The 14160-nt window shown below is 42.7% G+C and overlaps 1 protein-coding gene across 1 annotated transcript in view; it reads right to left on the bottom strand.

Moving 5' to 3' along the window:
* The window catches only part of KIDINS220 (kinase D interacting substrate 220), a 386704-nt gene that overhangs the window by 152468 nt on the left and 220076 nt on the right, over nt 1-14160 (bottom strand). The window contains exons 19-22 of the mRNA XM_030198900.1: nt 13697-13940; nt 13456-13544; nt 10840-10845; nt 4226-4364 (exon numbers count right to left, since the gene is read on the bottom strand). Coding sequence (XP_030054760.1) covers nt 4226-4364; nt 10840-10845; nt 13456-13544; nt 13697-13940 — 478 coding nt within the window. The remainder of the gene's footprint in view (nt 1-4225; nt 4365-10839; nt 10846-13455; nt 13545-13696; nt 13941-14160) is intronic.

Below are 14160 nucleotides of genomic sequence, written 5' to 3'. Positions count from 1 at the left end.
TGGGCGTCCTTCTCTTGGACGTGTTTTCTTACGTGCCCGAAAACCGCCAAAGAATCGGGGATCGGGACATGCGAGGATTGTCCAAATCAAAACTATTTGGATGTCCCTTTCGATTATGTCCCTCCAGGTCTCTCTCAGCCAATCACAGCGCGTTTAGCTGACACCAGTGACAGGTCAGAAAGAAAGGCCCAATGCAGGTCGAGGAAGTATTTCATACACTGCCGCTTGCAGGGTGAAGATTTACTTTAAATAACAAGGGTAAACTGAGATGGGAGGGGAGAAGAGAGCTGCCAGCAGACCGTAAGGAGAGGAAGAGATGCTGGACCGTGCGTGTGGATGGGGGAAGGAGAGCAGTTAATCACTAATCTCAATTACATTTGTTAATCGTGAATAGTGAGTAATGCGTTAATTGCAGCGCTAATTGTGATTAACATGCAGCCCTAGTTTAAAGTACAGATCACAGCATTTCAGGCACTGAGAAATAAGAAACATGTTTATTTCAAGGAAAGCTTCAGAAGCCGGTGTCTGCAGTTGAGAAACAAGATATTTTCTGTGATGGTGCCCATTTGGTGGAACCAACTTCCCCTGAATATTAGGATACAGCCTGACATCAAATACATTCATAAGATCTCAACTAACTTGTTTCTGAGGGAACAGTCAGAAAATCCAAGGTTTTTAGGTGTTTAAAGGAGATAGAGGAGTTATTAAAATGTTATTTTCATTGTTTTATTTGGCTTATGTCTATTTCAGTAGTTACTATACCACCTTAGCAAATGCAACAAGTTGTTTTACAGACTAAATGGTGAGAAAGGCATGGCAAATACTGGATAGGACAGGGAGAGAATAAAGATAGGAAGAGTCAGACAAACTATCTGCTACGCATGACCTATAAAAGCCAAACTGAGCAAGTGCATTTTGAGTGCTTCCCTAAATTTGTGTAGGGTGAATTGTTCCCTAAGAGTAAGTGGCAGAATATTCTAAGGCCATGGCATGTAATAGAAAAAAAACATCATGGTGGGTGGAATTTAATTGCACATGAGAGCAAAGTAAGCATCAAATGACACGCCTGGTGGAATGGACTGGGGCATATCAGGACAAAGGGATTCAAGAGGGAAGAGAGATGGTATGGAGTACCCGAATAAAGATTCTCTTGGGAAAGACCAAAACCTTAAACTGAACACAGATGGTAAAGGAAGCCTGAGTGGCTCCAGTACAGACTACATGCTATAAGTGTTCTGCCCCCATTTACATGAAGGCAAGCTGTTTGCTGTTGATGTATATATATTAAGAATTGTCTGTACAGATTACATTACATGTATCTTTAAATATGGTTGTGCCCTTGAACTACCAAATCTCTGTAATCCTGTAGTTCTCTGTAATAGGCTCTTCCATAGCACATGTCCCAGATTCCTGTGCCTTATGGGACTCTTTCTATTGGCTTGCCTTGATCTCATGCATGCTGGGCTGTTCCCCCTCCCCCTTTCTGTCTCCATCAGGTCTGCAAGAGTTAAGTCTGCAGTAGATCTCTTTTGAACTGAAACTACCTATGCTGTATTCTCCTGTATGCCTCCCTTCAAGCTACTGTGATTGCTATCAAGATTTTAGCAGTGTTAAAAGTATAAGCAGCATTATTCTCAGCGTATTGCTGAATTACTCCCTGCTTTTCTTTTGCTTTACAGAGAGAACTGGTGGAGAACAGACTCTGCAGTTTGCAAGGCAAAAAACTCTTATCCAGCACAAATGAACTGTAAATATTTTTTCTTGTTTGATTTCTTGAGTTCTGAGACTTCTCATAGTGATGCTTTATACTCGTTTAAGCTGCATGCCAATCACATCCAGTGAAAGGGCAGAACAATTAAGCATATGTAACATGTAAATTACGCCAAAATATCAAGATAGTTATATAGTACTCAAATTTTGCAAAGAGCATAGAAACAGGTCACAAAGGATAATTTGAGATCGATAGTGACCAAGTATATGAACGATTGACCATGGTTATACAAGAGCCGAGTAGCCAAAGGAGAGGAAGGTGTACCAGTAATCCATGATGCCACAGTCTTTGTATAGTTTAGGACCAATTTATTGATGGTCAGCCAACCAAAGACAGCATTAAGCTAGGAGTGTAAGTGTGTAAGATTTAGATTCCTAGTATCCTTATAATAAACCAGCAATATCACCCGCACAGTAAAAAGCACTTAAGACAAACTCTTGAATGAGTGTGGTCAATGGACTCAAAAAATATTAAATATTAAACAATAAAGGAGAGAAACCTTAGCCCTGTGGGATACTGCTTGTCAACAGGTAGACGCTTGAGGCACAGCTGCCCAATTAAAGTGCGACCACAGAGAAACGAGGTGAAACAATTATAAACAGAATCACAGATTCCAAGAGATGCCAATCTATCAACGAGTATCCTACGGTCAATCAGAACAAAGGCAGTGGCAAGGTAGTTATGCCACGGTCCGGAGAGCTATGCAGTTCATACAATAACACGGCTATGATCATTTCTGTACAATAGCCAGGCCTAAATCCTGATTGACATGGGGGTATAACGTTTAGACGTTCAACACACAATGTTAACTGTGCTGAAAGACCGTCTTCTCCAGAAGTTTAGACAAATATGTTAGATTGGATACTGGCCGGTAACTGGAGGGAGATGTGGAACTGAGGGTGTCTTAATATGTATATTTTTAATTGTAAACTACTCTGATTTGACCAAAGCTAATATTGTGCCGTATATAAATTTTAATAAAGAGAAAGATAAAAAGTGTGCAAAAGTTAGTAGGCTGGAGATTTCTAAAGGTGTTTGTGGTAACCAGAGAAGACTATAGAGGAAAGCAATTAAGTGTGAAAGTTATGAGATGATGGTCAGATACAGGAGGAAAGATGAAGAAGGGAAATGGGACTTGATATACTGCCTTTCTGAGGTTTTTGCAACTACATTCAAAGCGGTTTACATATATTCAGGTACTTATTTTGTACCAGGGGCAATGAAGAGTTAAGTGACTGCCCAGTCACAAGGAGCTGCAGTGGGAATCAAACTCAGTTCCCCAGGATCAAAGTCCACTGCACTAACCACTAGGCTACTCCTCCATCCATTAACAAAAAACAAACTGGAAGGAAGGATTAGTCTAGGATTAGGTCAAGGTCAGTTAAGTGGAGGTACAACATAGCTGAAGTCAATGTGGGGTTAATACAAAGAGTTTTACGTATGTCAGAAGTTAGACCCCAAGAACATTAGAAGAAGACAGAACAAGATAAAAAGCCAGGAGTCGAAGGAAAGAGGGGAAGAACTTATTAAGGGGTTGACAAATGACTGCTGCAAAAAAAAATAATGGGATGAACAGGTTGATGGATTGTATGGCAAAGGAATAAACACAGTGGAACTAAGGAGGAAGGCAGCATTGGAACCTGCAGGAAGAGAACAGTTCGATTCCCGGCACAGGCAGCTCCTTGTGACTCTGGGCAAGTCACTTAACCCTCCATTGCCCTATGTAAGCCGCATTGAGCCTGCCATGAGTGGGAAAGCACGGGGTACAAATGTATCAAAAAAAAAAAACAACAGAAGTTGAACACTGACTGTAGCATACTGCACAATGTGTGCCGGAGAAATTTTCTACAACACACATAACTGAAGAAAGAATCTTCAGAGGAAAGCTAGTTTTCAGTTATAGCGAGAAGATGGAGGGAATGAAATATGAAGTCATGAATGTCTGCAAGCTTGTTGGGTATTGAGCCAAAATGCCATATGAGAAAAAAAGCAAGAGACAGAGAGTGATAAAGATAAGCCTGCAAGGGTGGATGAGTTGATGTGCACAGATGGAGGTGAAAGTTGCTCTGAAGAGAGAGGATTGAGAATATCATCTCTAGCTGAAAGGAAGCTCTCACCATCACTGCCCTAGTCTGTAGACCTTGAAAATTGGCACAAAGGGAAAGTAGAAACGTACTTTCAACTTTCAAAACTGCCAAACAAAATTTACATGCAGACATTTGCATCCACCCCCCCACCCCCCCCCCCCCCCCCCCCCGGCAGGTACACATTCCAGCCAAAACAGAAGTATATATCTTGTAGCAATGTGGGTTACAGAACATGTATTGTGGAATAAGGCACAGGTTTAACCACACAGGGCAGACATTTTAAGTTCTATCTATACAAATGTTTTCAAAATTACTTTTTTGCATTTTAAGTTTAAACTGTTCATATACTGCTCTCTGATATACCAACCTGTAACGGAAACAATGTTCAGTAACCTTCTCATAATCTGAGGACTGATGTCACTGAACCAATCTTCTGTCACTAGCAGTTTGGTAAGATCAAATGACATCTGCCGTGTAATAGTACGTTGCATTTGTCGTCTTCTGTAGTATCCTGAGGATGAAACAAAAATTCTTTGTTAAATCCTAATTAAAAAATCTAGAACCACAGCAATACCTCTCAGGAGGCCAATGGATAACACAAAAAATCAGCAACAAAGTCAATGAACTATTGTGCATCTCTGATGGATGGAGAATAAGCTGCTGTCCAAGTCTCAGAGTCTTCATGTGGAGACACCATTGTATAAAATGGATATCAAATCTCAGCAACGCAACACGTAAGTATGGTAGGAATGAAAGGATATATACTGAAAACACCCAGGATAAATAGCGCCTGCCATTAGCTTAGATACCAGAGCTGAGGATAATGGTAGCAATAGTGCAAACCTTCAGGAGAAGGTTACATCCCTGGTGCAGCAATAGGCCATGGTGAACTTATCCATGGATCCACTGTAGCAGGAGGAAAAACACAGAAACTAATGAAATACTAAGAGGATTAAAAAAAACCCTGCCAATTAAAGGAGATATATTTGTGGCATAATAGTAGTACATTAAGGCAAACACTAGCAGCAATTTGAGAAAGTGACCTTTATAAGCAACATACAGAGGGGCTTAAGAGCAAGGTTCATTACTGTCTTGGTATGTACAAATTAGCTCATCTGAGGAACTGCTCACAAGAGAAACATAACTCACAACAAACTAACCACCTGTTTACTAAGCTGTGTGGCAATGCCGACACAGCCCATTCACACAACCACTGGATCCAAAGTACAAACTGCCCAGGCCTTGACATTACCACAGATTGTTGGCCTGTACCCCAATGCTGAAGAAAAAAAAAAGCAACGAGTCTCCTCAGAGAGGGCCCTTATTTTAGTGGGCCCCTTCAGGTCCTCCAAATAAGTTCCCCCTCTTTGGAGGGCTCCACAACTGCCACAGATTCACAAGGATCACAAACACCTCGTTTATAAAGAAAGACAATACTAGATGAAACAAGTGCACTACCAGAGGACACAGAGTTCTTTTCAAAGAGACCTCTCTAGACTCCTGAGAAGAGCCACAGGAGGGGGAACCTATCCTTGGAAAACTCATCCACCTTTCCTCAAGAATTCTCCTGCTGCCAATATCTTATGTAATATTTTAATGTTAACATTAAAAAGGTGATAGGCCAGTAGGAGGCACTTGCTAAGGGATCTTTATACTCCGTAGGCATCAAAGTAATCACAGCTGTCAAAGGCAAGAGACCCCCCCCCCCACCAAACAATTTAGTCAAGAGCCCAGAAACAAAGCGCTTGAAGACCTTATAGAAATTTGCTGCAAGCCTAACCATTCCTGGTGCTTTCACCTGTTTTCAGAGACTTAATTTGTGCTTCTGATCCACTGTAATAAGGGCATTCATATCCATCCTCTTCCCTTCTCAAGGGAGGGAAGACATACATTTTCCAGATAGCGTTCTAATTCCATCTCAGAGAGGACCTCCTCCGGTGTATACAAGTGATTGATAAACTGAGCAAATACTTTACCCATAGCCTCAGGGTCCCTTCTCATTCTTAGTTTTTGTGCCAGTATTTTGGTACCTACGCCGTTTCAGCTTAAGAGCTATAAGTTTGCCTGCTTTATTCACAGATTCAAAATGGTATTGCTGTAGTAACTGCAATTTATAAGCCACCACCTCATTCTTAACTAGCTGTTATTCTGCCTTGCTCACGGAGAGACTGTTACAATTGCTTCTTACACACACACAAAAGAAAACAGCAAAGGTGACTCAAAAGAGGAGGATTGGACAATGCTCTTGAATATAGAGTTTATTGATCAATCTATGGACTCAACACGGCCATGTTTCGGTTAGAAGGCCTGCCTCAGGAGTTTTTAGTTTCAACAGTTTTTATTAATGAAGCACAAAAATGGTGTTTACATCATGTAAATGTCTCTACAATGAATCAACACTCACCAAGTACCAAAACTTTACGACAGTACTCATCTCCATTAACCTTTTAACTTTATCCCCCCTCCCCCCCTTTTTGTACTATTAACTGGCATTTAATCAACAAGATCTATTAACAACAATTTCCCTACAACCCTTCCCCCCCATTTTTCCCCTCCACCAATTAACAACCTATATTCAAATGCTTAACCCCCAAAAATATAATCCCCTTCAGGTGTCATCTGCGTATTCACAAAGCCTTGAATGAAGATCAAACCACAATGTATGAATTTACTCCCCTCCGTAAGAGAGCCAGGGGGCCTGTGGTCTGATGGCCCTCCAACCCCTCCCCGGAAGATGTCCATATCCCACTAGGGGAGGGCTAACCTGACTCCAAGTAGACTTCCCCCCCCTAAGCCCTCCCTCCCCCCCCCCCCCCCCCCCGCCTTGGTCTGCTCTACTATCTTCCCAACTCCTAAAAGGTGGTAGAAAAAAGACTCTATTCCCATTTAGTTTCCATTAGTTGCCGAGGGAAGCTTGGACAATGCTCCAAGTTTATTAATAATATGACTCCTCGCCCTATGTGACAGGGTGTTAATATATCCTTCCCAGGTAAGGAAAAAATTGCTTTGTGTCCGAGGGCTAATCAGAGAGTCCTGGAGCTCCATCATAAGTAAGTCATGTAAGCGATTCCTCCATTGCCAAAAGGAGGGGTTCAGTTCTTGTGTCCAGTTAGCAAGTATGCACTTCATGCCCACCAAAAAAGCCTTATGGGCCATTATATTCTGGTTTTTCGTACCCCCCTCTACTGGAGCGTGACAACCCAACAGAATACTCGTAGGCTGCTGATTAACCGTTTTCCCTCCTATTTTTTCTAAATATTTAACTATCCTGGTCCAGAAGGCTGTATAGCTGAGCACTTCCAAAAAGCATGATAGAAATTATTGTCCAGCGCACCACAACGTCTACATTGGGCAGATTCTATGTATCCCATCTGACACAATCGAGACTGAGAGGTATATGCCCTGTGTATCACTCTGACCTGGCATTCTCGAAGGTTTGCATTTTGCGTCCATTTCAGGACTCCTCTCCAACCCTTCAACAAATCTCCCGGTGTGATCCCTCTTTGTGTGTCTGCTGACCACTTTGCTGCCACTTGTGTGAGATCTCCCTGTGGCCTAGCCAGTAACAGCCTTTTATGTAATACGGATATCGAGATAGGATCCTCTGATATCATCTCAAATAATTCCCCCATCTTAGTGGTCAAATCAACACCAAGTGCAGCTCGGGGGAGTGAAGCTATATAATGTCTAAGCTGTTCGTATGCAAAACATACCCCCCAATCTGCAACGTCTAGGTTTAATTCAGCCATTGTTTTAAGATTACCACTGGGCTCCAACCAATAGTGTAGAAATACATTATCCCCTTCCCCCCAGGATCTCACTATAGGATTTTCATCCCCTGGACGGAACGCCTCATTCCCCAGGAGGGGTAGCAATCTACTACATCTAGGGTCAAAGGACCACAGCCTAGCCAAGTCCTTCCATATGGCCTTTAAGGGCCACACCAATACACTAGTCCGCAACTTTGTAGGTAGGTCCTTCAATGCCCCGTGTATGACATACATCAAGTTTAAGGGGCTACACCTTGCTTTTTCTATCTCCAATGGGGTATAATCCTCCCTCTGCAGATACCAATCCCCCAAGTGGCGCAATAAACATGCTACGTTATAGCGTTTAATGTCCGGCATACCCATCCCCCCGTTTCTCCAAGGCCTCACCAGTTGTGAAAATCGTATCTGGGGTCGTTTCCCAGCCCACAAAAATTTTGAAATCAGTTTTTGGAAAGATTTCACTTCCTGATGCTTGAGATACAATGGAATTGTCTGTAGAAAGTATAGCCACTTAGGGAAAAGCACCATATTAAACAAGGAGATGCGGCCCACCAACGATATCGGTAGCCCAGCCCATCTTCCCAGTGTTCTCTTGGTGTCTTCTAGCAAGTGTTCTACATTAGCGCTATATAACAGCTTAGGGTCCTTGGTGAGCTGGATCCCTAGATATTTAAACGCAGCCCCCACTCTCTTAAGTGGACAACATAGACTTTCCCATTGTTCCTCTCTCATGTGAAGTGTCATAACCTCCGATTTGTCTAAATTGAGACGAAAACCAGAGTAGTCCCCAAATTCAGCAAAAATGTCCAGTAGGGACGGCAAGGACACTTGGGGGTCCTGTATTATAGTCAAGAGGTCATCTGCAAAGGCCGAGATCTTAAAGGAAGTTTGCTGTATCTGTACCCCTCTCACCTCCTTCATATTCTGTATTTCTCTTATAAGAGGGTCAAGTACCAACACAAAAAGAAGGGGCGAGAGGGGACATCCCTGTCGGGTACCCCTGGCGATCTTGAATGTTTCAGAAGTCTGCCCGTTTACCCATACCTCCGCAACAGGACCTTGGTACAACGTTTCTATGGCATGTAGGAAAAACCCCTCTATCCCAAATGCCCTCAGGGAGGCAAACATGAAATCCCAGTTAACCCGATCAAATGCCTTTTCGGCATCAAAGCTAATTATTAAGGCCGGGGTTGATGATTCATGCAGGCTTTCCAACGCTCCTAAAATCTGTCTCATATTTCGAGCTACTGATCTTTCTCGTACAAAGCCCACCTGAGACTCCTCCACTATCTCCGGCAGGATCCGTGCCAGTCTGTTTGCCAGAATCTTTGCCAGCAATTTTGTTTCAAAAGGAAGTAAAGAGATAGGTCTGTATGAACTGGCTAAGAGTGGGTCACGACCTGGTTTTAACAAGACTATGATTTGTGCCTTCTTTAAAGACTCTGGAAGACCCCCCATATCTATACATTTATTGAAAACCTCTGTCAGGCAAGGTACAATCTCCGAGCTAAGGAGCTTATAAAACTCAGAGGAGAGTCCATCCACTCCTGGAGACTTATGCAATGGGCTAGCACGTATACCCCAGCCCACTTCGTCTTCTGTTATTAATCTATTAAGGCTACTTTGTTGTATCTCTGTTATCTGGGGCAGTGATTGTCCTGCTAAATAACACTCGGCTTGGAGCCCCTGATCCTCTGGAGGGGAATATAAAGCCTCATAAAACTGCCGGAATACTTCATTCACCCCCTCCAGAGTATGCTGAGTGCCCCCCTGTGTATCTCTGATTTGTGACACATATCTGGAGCCACCCACTTGCTGTAGCAGTCGTGTCATCAATTTCCCTTGTTTATTTGCATGTTTGTATAACTGATAACGGTAATAAAAATTTGATTTTTTAGCTTTGGCATGTATTAACTGGTTCAAAGATGGCTGAGCTTCTAATAGTCTTGATTTATTTAAGGGCGTTGGGTTAGTTCCAAATCTCTGGCGTGCCTGCCCCACTACCTTCCCCATCCTGACTATCTCTGCCTCTCTAGATTTTTTCTTATAGGAATGATATGAAATTATGGCTCCTCTCAGCACGGCCTTGGCCACCTCCCAAAATAGTATTGGGTCTAAATGATAACTATTCTCATTAAACTCTGAGTATTCTTTCCACTGTGATTGTATATAGGAGGCAAATTGTGGGTCATAGAACAGTTCTGTGGGAAATCGCCACCTAGGCCTCTGGAGTCTATCCCCATCACACCCTATCGTAATCCACACAAAAGCGTGGTCTGAGACCTGTGTTGGCCCTATCTCTGCCTGTTGTAGCCAAGGAATCCTATTTGCCGAAACCAGGATATAATCAATTCGTGATAGTGTATCATGTGCCCTAGATAAATGGGTATAGTCCCTCTCTCCCGGATGGTACAGGCGCCATGCATCAACTAGATCTAATATAGTGCACAGCCGTGGGACTCCCTTTGTCAAGTTTACTGGCCCCACTCTAGAGGCTCCCGTACTATCCAGTAATGGGTCATAGACTGAGTTAAAATCTCCCCCCATAATTATAGGCATCTGATCAAAGGAATGCACATGTCTCACCAGGGTCTGATAGAACCTCCTGTCATATTGGTTTGGTGCATATACATTAATTAGTAAGAAGGGGTGATTATTTACCTGGGCTTCTAAGAAAACATATCTTCCTAGCGGGTCTGCAATTATTCGTTTTTTTGTAATATGAAGCCCTTTGCGGAATAAAATAATAACTCCCGCCTTTCTATTTGGTGACGGACTTTCCACATAGTCTCCCACCCACCATTTACACAACTTCTTGTGTTCTGTTGCTGTTAGGTGTGTCTCCTGTAGCATTGCTATATGTGCCTTTTGTCTATTTAAGGTCTGTAAAATCTTACTTCTTTTGATTGGGGAGGAAATTCCCCCCACATTCCAAGATATTAGCTTAACCATAGCCTATCCCATTTGGCTCACATATGTGATTAAACCTATAATAAAGAGAAAGGTGTCCCAGCCTACACCTCTCTCTGCTTCTTTGTATATTCTCGACACTTCTCAGTTGTCTTCTCCTACCCCATTTACATGTCATGTTCAAACAGACCTGCCCCCCACCCCCTCCCCCATTCCCCCACTCCCCTCCCCTCCCTGAATTCCCTCCCCCCCCCCTTCAATCTTTAAACCCTTGAGTTCCAACAGGGAACTCATCACGTATAGTGTCCTATCCCCCACTATTTCAATTAACCATCTGCTCCATGGGGAGGATCCCATCATATAGTATTTATGCCTGTCTCCATTTATTGAGACCGGGTGTTTACCTTATACCCTTCTGTCCAATTATTCCCTTGAAACAAAAGTTTAGGTATGGAGGTATAGCCTCTAGCCAAACTTAACAGTCTTCTAGTCCATGTCTCAAAGTCTCTTTCAACTCACATGCCCGTCAAAAACTTTCTTCTGTAGGACGCCATCTTTTCAACCTCAGGTTGCAGGTTCCTGTGCAATACTTTTAAGGAATTCTTTAGCTGCAGCCACCTCTTCAAAGAGTTTCTCTCCCCCCTCGTACTGCACCTTCAGTTTGGCAGGGTATATCAGTGCAAACCTGATTTTTTTCTCGTGTAAGGCCGCACACACGGGCGCAAACTCCTTTCGCGCCGCCGCTACACGTGCTGAATAGTCCTGGAAGCAAAGGATCCGTTGGCCTTCACAGCGAAGCTCTCCTCCTGCCCTTACAGCTTGCAAAATCGCCTGTTTATGGCCATAGTGGAGAATCTTCATTATCACCGCCCGCGGCCTCGCCGCGCCTTGACGCTTCGGCCCCAGCCGATGTGCTCTCTCGATGCGCAGCGGGCCCGGCAGATTATTCAATTTTAATGTGCTCTGGAGCCAGGTTTCTAGGAAACTGCCCAGCTCTGAGTCCTTTATATGTTCCGGGAGCCCGATTAGTCTTAGATTATTACGACGAGATCTGTTCTCTAAGTCGTCTAGTTTATTTTCTAGCTCCACTATTTTCTTCTTTAGTGCCTCCACAGGTTGTTCGGATGTCGCTGCTCGGTCTTCCAGGTCACTGATCCGCTGTTGCATGTGGTCCAGATCGAGGTGGAACCCATCAAGCCGTTCATGGGCGGATTCTGCGCGGTCAAACAGCGCTTGCAGTTTTTTATCAAGGGCCGCCTCTACCGCAGCTGTCACCTCCGCGGTAATTTCCGCCGTCCATACTGAGCAAACGCTTGAATTCGGCGATTGCTGTCCGGGCGCCATCTTGGAATCTGCGATCTTGCCTTTCTCTTTATCTTTTCTAAGCGTTTCGCCGCCATTCTTCTTCACAAGGTTAGCAAACAAAACCCCCCGGTCTCCAAGTTGCTAGGCTGGCGATACAAAAGTTCGTTTTTCCCCCTTTGAGGCTGTTAATAGCGTAAGATGATGGGGGAATCGCAGGAGCTCAGTTCCAACGCGACTTCACTCCTGCATCACAACCACGTGACCTCCGCCCTCAGGAGTTTTTAATTACTGCAATTATTGGTTATATCTCAACTTTGGATAATTAAGTTTGGATCTCTGTACCAACCCTAACTGCATCTCTGGTTAATGTTAGTCCAGAGATCTAAACGTGCTTCGCTTCTGAGCTATTCAGACTTTTTAGTAGCGGTGGTTTTTTGTTTTCCCGCCAAAACTTGCTATCAATATTTACCAATTTTAACAATTATCCAAAGTTGAGATATAACCAATAATTGCAGCAATTAAAGACTCCTGAAGCAAGCCTTCTGGCCAAAATACGGCCATGTCAAGTCCGTAGATTGATTAATAAACTCTATATCCAAGAGCATTGTCCAATCTCCTCTTTTGAGTCACCTTCGCTGTTTCCTGTTTGCAAGTCTGCGAGGTTTTTTTATTCTTCTGTGCATACATAGACAATTGCTTCTTACACCACATCTGCTGAAGGGGAGCTGAAGGAAGACAACAAATTGGCTTTTATTATTATTCAGATGACCTTTCCTTTACTCATCATCATATAAAAGTGCTTTCACAGCTATTTATGGATTAACAAGGGACAATTATTTGGAGTCCAAGATAAGAGGAACACTCATAAATGACTGAGTTAATAGTAAGGATAAATAAGAATGGGAATGGGGGCTGGAGGTATATGACCAGGGCATTAACGGATAACTTTCCGACACTTTCAAAAGTGCCATGCTTACAATTCCAAATACAATCCTCAGGGTCCACCTAATAGGTCTGGTTTTCAGGATGATCAGCAACAATAGCAGCAGACCACCAAATAAACATGAAGCAATGGTAGAAATAGAAGCTTTAATGCACAATAAAAACTAAGCTCAACGTGGCCATGTTTCATCTATAAGGCTGCATCAGGGACAACTTGAGGGGAAAGGAACAAAATATGCTTTCCTCTAGCATAATATGAAAAGGCAAATAGCCAGCTCTTCTGCACAAGGGTTCTCCAGTTCTACTATTGCTTTGTGTTTATTTGGTGGTCTGCTGCCGTTGTTGCTGATCATAGCATCGCAGATCCCTGCCTCCCATTCGTTGCAGTCTGGTTTTTAGGATGTCCATAATAGCAAAAACAGCAGTGACATCGCCAGTCAGACACCAGTACAAGTAATGTCATTTTGATGCTCATAGGAGGAGACTAGTTCCAAAAAAAAAAGAAGCTTGAACTATTACAAAAATAACAATAATATTTTTTAAGTTAGATGGATTTCTATTGACCAAAGTAAATTTGGCAGCACAGCTCACTGTAAAGTACCGTTTATTGAAATACTTGATTATTTGCATGTTACCAAATTCTGCAGTTTTACTTATTCTATTCACTTACCCTTCTATTAAGAGCTGTTTTGCTGCCAAGTTTGCTAGCTTCAGCAAGGCTGTGCTGTGAAACCCTTCTGTCAACATCTTCATGTACACCTAGAATAAATCCACCAACACTGCCATTAAAACATATCACTTAACTTCACATTAGATAGTAAAGCATTAAGCTTTAGAAAGTGTTTATTAATCATGCACAAATTCAGAAGAAAATTCAATGGCATAGCTTGTTTTACCAAACATTTTCTCACCTGTGTTGTCTGGATATGTAACTTCACCATTGGAAGTTGCAATACTACTCAGCTTTTTAGCATTGCTGAGTCCACGACTATTGAGGAAGACAGGCAAATGAACTATGTTCCGCATATAGTCATGCCCATTTATATTAGAATCTCGTAGGACACTGTTCAAGTTCTGATTAATTGCTTTTATAATAATGTGGGGGTCACTTGCAAAAATGGCAATAAATGGACCTTTAGAAAACAGGATTCGAACCTGTGAAACAAAGAAAAAAGTACAAGACGGTCATAAATTAAAATATATCCTCTGCACTGAACACTGCCAACAAAATATTTTGAAGGCCTACAGATCTAAGCACTGGTTCTGACCCTATAGATCCCCAGCTCACAGGAGAGCTCTAATGGTTCCAAATTCACTCAGTCTGTATATGGAAAACATTGAACTCTACAATATACAAACTAATCATGGCAGTTTT

Source organism: Microcaecilia unicolor, chromosome 3 (genome assembly GCF_901765095.1).
Source record: "Microcaecilia unicolor chromosome 3, aMicUni1.1, whole genome shotgun sequence".
NCBI classification, from domain to species: Eukaryota; Metazoa; Chordata; class Amphibia; order Gymnophiona; family Siphonopidae; genus Microcaecilia; species Microcaecilia unicolor.
Note: the sequence above shows the minus strand (reverse complement) of the source record. Positions and strands in the feature narration are given on the sequence as shown.